This window comes from Gadus chalcogrammus, chromosome 13 (genome assembly GCF_026213295.1).
Source record: "Gadus chalcogrammus isolate NIFS_2021 chromosome 13, NIFS_Gcha_1.0, whole genome shotgun sequence".
Taxonomy (NCBI): Eukaryota; Metazoa; Chordata; class Actinopteri; order Gadiformes; family Gadidae; genus Gadus; species Gadus chalcogrammus.
Window position 1 is genome coordinate 5,687,254 of NC_079424.1, and position 11,557 is coordinate 5,698,810.

The following is an 11,557-nucleotide window of genomic DNA, read 5'->3' on the forward strand; positions in this document are numbered from 1 at the left end:
CTCCGTCTCCATCTCCGTCTAGACTGGTCTGGGGTGGAACTGCGTCTCAACTCCAAGGAGACGGGTCAAATGGTCGCCAGCACTGAGGTCAAGTTTTACAACTGCAGCGTCCATCGCACGTAAGTCCAGCCTTATGTTGCCTTTCTTCTGATGGGTCCAGTAGATGTCAAGTCCCTCCCTCGCCTATCTTCTGATTGGTACAGTAGAGATGAAGCTCCTCCCTCCCCTGTATTCTTATTCGTCAAGGATATATCCTTCCTTCTCCTGTCGTTCGATTAGTCCTGTAGATATCGAGCCCCTTTCTCACTTGTCTGATTGTCCAGTAGATATCAAGCGCTTCCCTCATCTGTCTTCTGACTTGTTCAGTAGATATCAAGCCCCTCCCTTCCCTGTCTTTCAATTGGTCCAGTAGAGATCAAGCCTCTCCCTACCCTGTCTTCTGATTGGTCCAGGATATATCCTTCCCTCCCCTGTCTAGTGATTGGTCCAGTAGATATCCAGCCCCTGCCTCATCACCTTTCTTCTGATTGGTCCAGTAGTATTGATGAGCTGCCTCCGACTTGGGATAACGTCTTATAAGCCAGGCGGTGCAATTCGCTTACATTTTCATAACACCATTAACCATGTCTGGTTGTATCGCCTCGTTTGTCTGGATTCCCAAAAGGATTTCAGTCACCGATCGGGTTTCATTAAACATTCACAATGCACATTTCACGGCAAGGTCGTCCACCGTCAGTCAAAGGCAACTTTCGCTTCCTTCGTGAATTACAGCCTTTCTCTAGAACTGTTTCCCTCACCGAGCGGAGATGGTCATCCAGAATTCTCAAGGATGATGGATAAAGAGCTAAGGAGCGGCTGGAAATGCGCCCTGCGAGTACAGCTAGGAGTTTTTCCCTTGTTCTACCTCAGCAAGAACGTCCCTGCATATTAAATAGACAGCATCTCATTGGCTGTAGCCAAACATGGCTGCCATTGGATATGGGCTGACCCTATTTAACTCCATAATTAATAATTTAGACCAAGCACACTTCTAACAAAGGCCTTCTCTCTCTGCCGTGCACTACGCCCGCGTCCCTCCCCGCACCCACTCACCTCAGTAACTCAACATCTTTATAATTAATTTGTGTCTGGAGAGCACACACACACACACGCACACGCACACGCACAGACACACACACGCACGCACGCACGCACGCACGCACGCACGCACGCACGCACGCACGCACGCACGCACGCACGCACACACACACACACACATGCACACACATGCACACACACGTCATAGACCCTCACTCACACACTCCAAGTTGATGCACTTAAACCATCCACCACTCCCATGGCTGTTTACAACAGTGGTTAGAATGCAATCCTGCTCATTTATAAACTAACACACAACCTTCTGTCTTGCAGACACACACACACACACATTCACACACACATACACACACACACACACACACACACACAGACACACAAACACACATAATTATCAATATTGGCTCCTGCCAGCTATATGGTATCCATATTTAATGAGGCTTCACAGCAATCATTGACATAACTACATTGCCATGAGCTATTCTGCGCTGGAGTGATTCACGCATCACGTGCGCTCCCATTGTTTCATGCATGCTCTGCGTCATCTCATTTAATGTCCATGTGTGCCAAGAACAAGCTCATCTGAAAATCATTTTCAACTCAAACTCTGTAATCTCGCCACTGGGACATTGTCAAAATGTCCCGATTGAACCCTGCAAGCATGAATGTACTCATTAGTCTATCAACAATACATTTATCTTATATGTATATCTGGAGTTCGTGACAAAAATAATTTCCCTCTGGGATTATTAAAGTATTTATCTATCTATCTATCTATCTATCTATCTTATCAGCTTGGTTTTACTTTCTTTACCTTTCAATTTCTCTCTCTCTCTCTCTCTCTCTCTCTCTCTCTCTCTCTCTCTCTCTCTCTCTCTCTCTCTCGCTCCCTCTCCCTCTCCCTCTCTCTCACTCTGTAATGGAGTGTCGTCCAACCTTGATGCCACTGTTGAGAGTGATGACCCCAGATCAGTTTCAAACACTCCCTCGGTTCTGTGCAACACGCTGTACTGCTGTGCTCACTCTTTAATAGCGTGTTGGCGTGTTGATATCCCTCCAAGCAGAGAGGGTGTGAGGAGATCACAATAAGACAGTTTTGTCTCAATAACAAGGTTAAAGTTAATGTGCGGCTGAGGTGGTTTTGGGTGGCATAATAATAAAAGTAATAGGACACAATGACTTGGAAAAAAATAAATAGGAATCTAATAGTCCTTAAAATAAAGGTTATTATTCTTTGTGGTTGATGTTTACTTTGCTAATACTCTTGGTACATCTGATGGCTTGTGCTGGTGTTCACAGCCTTGAACAGTACATGCGCACATGCAAAATGAGCATTCAGTGTGTTGTCACTCCAGTGGCCTCTCTGCTTGACAGGGCAATATGTTAATTGTTTTGATAAATGTTGAACTAATTTGTTTTTAACAAATGAATAGCAACAATTGAGCGCAGATCTATAGGAATGAGAGCAAATCTTGGTATTTTCTGTCTTTGCCTTGCAGCTATTTTTGTTCATTTAAATTCTCCGAGTATCCAAGCGTGTGGCAGATAGCTTAGAGCAAGACTAGGAGGGACTGAACACAAGCTGCAATTAATCATGACTCACTGTGTTTTACCCTCTGCAATTATGCTACTCACTCATTACAGTACATTGAAGCTAATAATTCATATTTTTGAATGCAACGTAAATCCTGTTTGTAGTAAATTTCAAATGGTTTTATGGTTGAAGAGAACTTATAGAAAACTTGTAATAATAAAAGAACCACACCCACATCAGTCTGGGGTCTGTAAACAATGAGTGTCTCATGAGCGGTGTATGCCTTGTGTGTTGTCCAGGTGTCTCTCCTGTGTGAACAGCACCTTCCACTGCCACTGGTGTAAATATCGCAACCTGTGCACCCACGACCCCAGCAGCTGCTCCTTCCTGGAGGGACGGGTCAACGCCTCAGAGGTACCGGTTAACTTATTATTCAACATGCTAACGCTAACACGGCTACTGGATCATGGTAGTAGCCACCACAAGCTAACAGCATTCAATAAGCTCCCCCTGACCACAAGCTAACAGACCCCAAGGCTAACAGCTACCATAAGTCAACAACTACCACAAACTAACCACCATCACTATTCAACAGACACCGCAAGGTAATCACAGCTACCCCTAGCCAACAACTACCACAAACTAACGATCATCACTAGTCAACAGACACTGCAAGCTAAGCACAGCTACCCCAAGCTAACAGCAACCACAACCTCATAACCACCACAAGCTAACAGCCACCAATAGCTAACAGACAAATTGTCCCTGTGCCATGGGTCAAACACTACATTGTCAGTCAACGCACGCTTTTGAAAGCCACCCACGCAAAAGTTACTTTCAAAACCACGCCATACGAATTTGCAATGCTGCTGCGTAGTGGGATAATGACATTCACAAATGAAACAAAAGAAAAACAGTTGAAAAGTCGATTTCATATGCTATCGAGCTTTTTCTGACGCAGAGATTTGTGAGTCGGAAGAGTTGGTTTCTGCTGCCTGACACCCTAATGAGCCTCTTTGTGAAATAGTGTCATTGTCTCCGTTTCGGCGTGCAGCCTGCTCCTCTAACAGCATAATAATAGGCCTAAGTTCGGTGTCTATAGTGTAATCTCTATTCCACGCTAAGGGAATGATCTCGTGTCAACCGCCAAAGCTTTTTGTGTCTTTAAAGAGCGGGAGACCCGTGCGGGAAGCTGCTTTGTAGACATTTGCATAAATGAGCCTGTAAGGTAACATTAAGGATTTTGCTGACGTCTGCCTTCAGCTTCTTTTTAACGATCAGCCAGGAGCTCGTAAACGCTATATCATACAATGCTCGCGCAAAATAGTACAAAATAGTGGGTCTCATGCTGAAGGGAAATGGATGGCATTTACTATTTTGTTTTATTCACAGTGCCGTTCTGTGAATGGTTGAACACACACCGTTATTGAGCTTGTCAGCGGGACAGCCATCTCTTTCAGGATTGCCTACGGGAGTCGGGTTCGAAGTCAGAACCTTTTGCTGAACCCCCTTGTCCTATTATTAAATCGTTTGATTCTTATTCATGATTAATACTTATTCTCCCCGTCGTCAGGACTGTCCTCAGCTGCTGGACTCGGGTCAGATCCTGATCCCGGCGGGCGAGGTCCGGCCCATCACGCTGCGGGCCCGGAACCTTCCCCAGCCGCAGTCGGGCCAGCGCGGCTACGAGTGCGTGGTGCAAGTGCAGGGCTCCAGCCAGAGAGTCACCGCGCTGCGCTTCAACAGCACCAGCGTGCAGTGCCAGAACAGCTCGGTACGGACCACACACACACACACACACACACACACACACACACACACACACACACACACACACACACACAGGCGTGCACGCACACACACTCGCGCACCTACGCACTCACACACACACACACAGGCGCGCACACACACACACACACACGTACACACGCGCGCGCATGCTTAAACACACAGACACCCGTAGCTACGCACACACACAGACACGCGCATCAACCAACAGAAACGAGCACTCTCTCTCACACACACACAAACACACAGGCGTGCACGCACACACACACGCGCACAGCTATACACACACACACACACACGAGCGCGCAACCCCCCATAGACACGAGCGCTCTCACACACACAAACAGACACCAGCGCACCCACACAAACATACACAAACACACAATTCTATTTACTATTTAGTGATCTAGCCCTAGGTTTTTTGTGAGACAAATTAGCATTTTTATGAACAACCTTTTACCTACTTAACAATTGAAACATTTTCAACCCATTTTCAAAACATTCTTGTTGGTAGACAATACCCATAGAGGTACGCTAATTATCTCACGATTGACCTGGGAATAGGAATGAATCGCTTGCTGCGCAAAACATTTGGTGGGTCAAATATTTAGCACCTCCCGCAGGTGATTCACTGCACGCAAAGTTTGGGCACGGGAACCCACGATAAAGGGACTGAATTCAGATGCATTAAGGGGTAGGTTAGGGGTTATGGCCCTCATGAATCTTCACAGAGATGACTGCAGGTTAGGAATGGGGCAAACCAGTGTAGCTTCCACTTGAGAGTTCATAGCCACGAGGCCGTCTCAGTGATAGAGAACATACAGGTTACATGATGTAGCAACTTCCCTCCTGGATCTTCTGAAGGCGCAAAGCGAATAAAGAGGATCTCGAAAAGACAGGGAGGAGAGGGAAAGACACGGGGAAAGCGGGTGGGGGGAGAGATGGAGGCTGAGCAGGGCAAATGAAGATGGTTGAATGTAATCAAAAGTAATGTCTTGATGTGGTCCACCCCACAGGGTTGCAACGCATCCCAACAAACGATGCAACCCTCTTCTCCGTGAACTCCCAGGTCTATTTGAGGAAGTATTCGAGGACAGATGAGGGCCGAACTCTCGCACGCACCACTAATGGAGCGCTCAGGCGACGGGCTAATGATGATTGAACGCGGCCCACACTCCTCTATTATGTATGTTTCCAATGCGTGAGAGATGCTCCTTCTCCCTTTGATGCGGGGCTCGTCCCGCGGGGCTGAGTGTCCGCGCGGAGGAGTGGACCAGGAAGCCACGGCCCGCCTGACAAGTGGTTAAAAGCACTCCGCCGTTGCACTCCCGCCGTCTCACGTTCGTGCGATCCTCTCCCTCTCCTTGTCTCGCTTTGCCCCTCTTCTTTTTTTTTTCTCCCTCCCTCTTGTTTCTCTGTCACGCTCTATCTCCTGATTCCCTTCTGTCCTTTTATCTTCCTCTTGCATTGTGGTTCTCGCTCTCTCTCTCTCTCTCTCTCTCTCTCTCTCTCTCTCTCTCTCTCTCTCTCTCTCTCTCTCTCTCTCTCTCTCTCTCTCTCTCTCTCTCTCTCTCTCTCTCTCATACACACAATGATCACTGTCTTCCTCTTTCTGTCTTTCTCTGTATCCCTAACTTTATTTCTTCCTTTTAACTCACTATCTCTCTATGCCTCAATGTCTCCCTCTCCCTCTCCCTCGCTCTCCATCTCCTGATGTCTCTCTCTCTCGTTCTCTCTCTCTCAACACCTGCTTATGTCTCTCTATCTCTCCCTCTCTGTCTCTCTCAGTACATATACGAGGGTGGTAAGATCAGCGACCTGGCGGTGGACCTTTCCATCGTGTGGAACGGCAACTTCATCATCGACAACCCCGCCAAGATCAAAGGTGCGTCCGCACTTCCTCCCTAAAAGTACCTTGAAGTTTCGGGATTTGGAGTGTGTTATTGTCTATGTCCATTAAGAATGGATGTGAACATAAATAAAGGTATCCATGTGTGTGTGTGTGTCTGTGTGTGTGTGCCCGTATGTGTGTGTGTGTGTTTGTGTGTGTGCGTGTGCGTGTTTTTGTTAGTGTGTGTGCATGTGCGTGTGTGTTTGTGCGTGTGTGTGCATGTGTTTGTTACAATGTGTGCGTGTGTGTGTAAGCATGTGTGCAAACACGTTTGTGTGTGTGTGTGTCCGCGTGTCTGTGTGTGTTTGCGAACGCTGTCATCGAGGGCCCTTCAGCGGTCCGACGGAGTGCTGTCAAAACAAACCTGAATCCCCACGGATTCAGCCGGAGCAGAGGGTTGTCCTGTGCTTGTCCTCGTCTGGCCTCTCTCTGTGCTTATTAATATGCACAAGTAGGTTAGCTGGCCCTTTGGTTCAGCTCCGTCGCCTCACAGCGAGCAGGACATGGGTTCAAACCCCGCCGGGACCGTTCTGTGAGGACTTGGTTTGTGTGTTCTCCCAATTGTTCCCCCCCCCCCCCCCCCCGAGAGGTTAATACTCCTGCCAGTGCCCTTGACCAGGGCAATAGTCCTGGAGTTGTCTGGCGGTTGGTCCCTGGGCGCTGCTCTGTGGCTGCCCACTGCTCCTCGAGATGAATGCAGCGAACACACTTCCCCCAAGATGTATTTTAATGTTTCACCATTTTCTCTTGCTGTTATGTCCACGGAGCCAATAATGTAATACGTAAGATTTAAGTTGTGATTGAATTGAGCAGCAGACTGTACACTGGGATCACGTTAGGTACTGTAGGGATTATGTTAGGTAAATTGAGTTGCAGTTGAATTCTGACATGAGTTTCAGTTGACTTTGAAGCTGAGTTTCAGTTTAATGTGGAGCTGAGTTTCAGTTCAATTTGAAGCTGAGTTTCAGTTCAATTTGAAGCTGAGTTTCAGTTTAATTTGAAGCTGAGTTTCAGTTTAATTTGGAGCTGAGTTTCAGTTTAATTTGGAGCCGATTTTCAGTTGAATATTGACTTGAATTTGAAGCTAAGTTTCAGATGAATATTGAGTTGGGTTTCAGTTGACCAAGCTCCATTGTGGTCTTCCCTCCACAGTGAACCTGTACAAGTGCAGTGCCCAGCGGGACAGCTGCGGCATGTGTCTGCGCGCGGACAGGAAGTTCCAGTGCGGCTGGTGCAGTGGCGAGGGCCGGTGCACCATGAAGCAGCACTGCCCACCGCTGTCCCCTTACGCCAGCCGCTGGATGGACCAATCCGCCCGCAACATCAAGTGCACCAACCCGCGCATCACAGAGGTGAGCGGGGGCGACGTTCACTCGGTTTTCGGCTCTGTTGGCGCTTGAAGGCTACAAGTCTCAACTCTTTGTGTATTTTATACTGAATCTTTACAAAATGCTTCCTTTTCTGGTATTTTTGTATTCAAGAGAGCTTTAAAAGGATCAATACGCAATTTCTCAACAATGTCAATGGTGGTTTATTGTGGAAAGAGCGTTCTTTTTTTATTCCAAATATACCAGATGACAGTTGGTATTTGTGGGAGTGCAGCAAACCCTATTTTCATTCGGAAACGTTCCTGAAAGCAGAGCGACAGCCTCCTTTGTTCTTACCTCTCTTTCACTGCGCACAAAAGGCTGCTGTCATTACCGAACGGTGTGGCCGAGCCCGCTTTGTCGCGTCGTCGCTAAATGTCACACAAGGAAAAAAAAACGAATATCCCTCCGTGGCAAACATCCATCCTGCCGTTGCCAACATTCTCCTACCTGAGTCTCTCTTCACACTTTACACCACACTGGCGGCCTCCCTAAAGTGCTGCGGAGCTTAACACAATCAGCCTATTTAAAGGTTAGCTATGGATCTTCCTCTGCCGTCACACCCTCCTTGTTCCTTTCTCATGAATGAGGCACAGTGGGTCAGACCCTGAGAAGCAAAGGCTCTTGCACTTCAAAAGAGCCGCCAGCCTTTGAAGTCTCTGTCACTCTATTAGCGTTTCACAAGGAAGCGCCCGTAGAATGAATCAACCGCCTTGTGCCGCTCGGGGGAACTGGGAAGGAAACTTGCGCCTTCGTCGCCTCGGCGTCGCTCCTGTTGGGCCCCGCGGGCCCCCAGCTGTCACGCTGGGCTGGGAGGGGCCTCTCACAGGAAAGGTTTCCACAACAGGCTTCACAGGGTCCTTTTGGAATACTGTATATTATTATTTTTCAGTGTCTTTTTGTTTGAAATGTTTAAAGGGCATTTGGAAGCACCTGCCCCCAACCCCCCCCCCCCCCCACTGAAGGATCTTGGTGATGCAAACCCATATACTCACACTGACCTGAGCTTTACCTTTCTAGTGCAAGCGGGCTGAAATCCAGCACTCACCTGGATGAGTGGTGTTGGGTTTGTGTCTTCTTCAAGGTGGCAATCACCCAGGGAGAGACAAGGAGAAATGTTCTTGTCCCCATTTGCCTCGACTGTAGCTCATATTCAGTGCCTAGATAAAAATAATTTAACTACGTTTTTCCCCAATTAAGAATAATTTATACATCATTATCACATATCAAGTCGAACTCCCATAAACCCTTTGGCAGGCATCAAAAAATGTATTCTACATTTTACTTGGGAACGTCACACTTAACTAGCCTGGCTAGTATTCAAACTGCAATTAGTCTGAAACCTCCTTTCACTTCTGACTTCCATGGGGCGAGCCCAACGGGCTCAGACCAAAAAGCCTCTGGACGCAATTTGATAGGCCCTCTAACAGTCACAGCAACGAAACATGTGACTCGGCAGTTGGCACAGAGCGACCAGAGAAATAATTTCTTCTCCACAAAAATAATTGAGTGCTATCTCCTGTTCTTCTTTAAGTTGGTTTAATACTGTCTCGAGAGCGGAATGAACAGACTGTTCAGCGGCAGCCATATTTGTTGTTGTTGCGATGCCTATACCGCGCTCCTCTGCATTGTCATCGTATTTATCCCGCCTCACGTTGGACAAACGGTTGCGATTGCTCGGACTTGTGATTTTGTACCGGGCAGAAGAATGTTTGTACGGCAGGGAGGCCAGACCTTTCCGCAGAGCATATGACACTTGAGCTCGCGAGATTTGTCTGGTTCCCAGGCTTACTATTTACTGGCCTCCAGTGAATTCCAATGTGAGATTTGGATCTCTTTCAAAGCCTTCTTAGACTCATCGGAACCAGTGCACAGCCAAGATTCCTGAGCGGAACCTCCCCCATACAGAGCTTGGACCTAAAGTTGACCTGCCTTTCCTTTAGCGAAGCCCTAATCTCTGGGACAATCTCTCTGAGAGGAAAAGACCTTGCCTCATCAGGATCTATTGAGTCTGGTCTATAATCGTTCTTATGTAAACTCTAATTTCGACTGCGTTCACTGGGTGATTACATTTATTTCTCTGCCTTTTCTGATTGAATCTATTTTTGTCATTACTAGTTATTTAATTACTGTTGAACACATTTTTCTGAGTGTAATATTTAATTTGTCTCTCTACTTATTCCCTTTTCATTCAATTCTTTCTTTGTTATGACGAGAGAGAAATTGATTTAGTTTTTGAACAAAATGCAATATTGAATGTTTTTACCATTTCACTGCTCTTCTAACATCATCTCACAATTAAGAACATTTGGTTCGTAAAATCTAACAATTTTGACGAAATAACGAAATAACGTACTACACAGAAAAATGCTAACTCTAGTCACAACAAAGGTCTTTGTGGCTCCATCTCTCCCTCCTCCTGCTCCCAGGTGAGCCCCGTGGCTGGGCCAACGGAGGGCGGCACCATGGTCACCATCCAGGGCCTGAACCTGGGCCTGTCCTTCTCAGAGCTCCAGGGCAACGTGGAGGTGGCCGGGGTGGCGTGCACCCCCCAGGAGGAGGGATACATCACGGCCGAGCAGTAAGTCCCACCTCCCAATGGAGTTATGCAGGGATGATGCTGGAATATTACCGGAGTAATGCTGGAATATTACAGGAACTCCCATCTGGCGGAGGGGATGTGTTTGATGTGCAAACACAGACAGAGACACACACACACACACACACACACACACACACACACACACACACACACACACACACACACACAGACACAGACACAGAGACACACACACACACACACACACACAGACGTATGCACACACTGAACAAACGTGGGTATTTAAAACAAACAAAAAATCCCTCAGACACAGACAGAGACATGCATGCACACACACATACACAGACTGGCAGATGGGCACACACACACACACACACACACACACACACACACACACACACACACACACACACACACACACACACACACACACACACACACACACACACACACACACACACACACACACACACACACACACACACACACACACACACACACACAAACAGAACCTACCATACTGAATTTCTCAGATAAAAACCAACACAGACGAACACCAAATCACAAATTGACATGGGGGCTTTTTGCTTAGATGAATCCCAATAATACCACGTGATGTGTTTATTCCCGTCTCCTCCGCCATCCCCCTCTGTGACGGTGGCGACGGCGGCGCTGGCTAACGCCAGAGCGCCGGTCTTTGTTGTCGGGCGTCCTCGCGGAAGCAGGGCGCGGGCGTAATTGAAATGCGACGCGTGTCTCCGGCGGGAGGGCCAATCTGTGAGCCATGTGTTCCCCAGTAGCTACGGTGCCCTGCGAGACTTTATTTATATCCCACTCGTGTGAGTGTGTCTGAGTGTGTGTGTGTGTGTGTGTGTGTGTGTGTGTGTGTGTGTGTGTGTGTGTGTGTGTGTGTGTGTGTGTGTGTGTGTGTGTGTGTGTGTGTGTGTGTGTGTGTGTGTGTGTTGGAAAAGAGAAGAAGAAGATAGAAAAAAGGAACAATCCGGTAGAAAATTGAAAAGCCCTCATGATGTATGAAGAGAAGGGTTGGCCATGAAGGAGAGTTCATAGTGGTGGGGGGCTTTTATTGTGTTTTGGGGGGGGGGGGGGGGGTTATTGTGTTGGCTGGGGAGGGCAGTTGAGATAAGTAGGGGTGGTGTGGGGGGGGATATTGTATTGGGTGGGGAGGGGAGACGAGGTGGTCGATTGGGGCTGGGGGGGGGGGGGGGGGCTTTTATTGTGACGGGTTGTTGAAGGGGTTGTTGAAGTGAGCGGCGCACAGGACTCTAAAACACGCCATTACAGCTGTTACAAGCATTCATATT

The 11,557-nt window shown here is 47.7% G+C and overlaps 1 protein-coding gene across 1 annotated transcript in view; it reads left to right on the forward strand.

Annotated features, from left to right (window-relative positions):
- Positions 1–10,260, forward strand: part of LOC130402312 (plexin-A2-like) — a 15,157-nt gene extending 4,897 nt beyond the window's left edge. The window contains exons 4-9 of the mRNA XM_056606464.1: positions 23–119; positions 2,929–3,043; positions 4,203–4,403; positions 6,206–6,302; positions 7,461–7,660; positions 10,105–10,260. Of these exons, the coding sequence (XP_056462439.1) occupies positions 23–119; positions 2,929–3,043; positions 4,203–4,403; positions 6,206–6,302; positions 7,461–7,660; positions 10,105–10,260 (866 nt within the window). The remainder of the gene's footprint in view (positions 1–22; positions 120–2,928; positions 3,044–4,202; positions 4,404–6,205; positions 6,303–7,460; positions 7,661–10,104) is intronic.
- Positions 10,261–11,557: the final 1,297 nt, after the last annotated feature.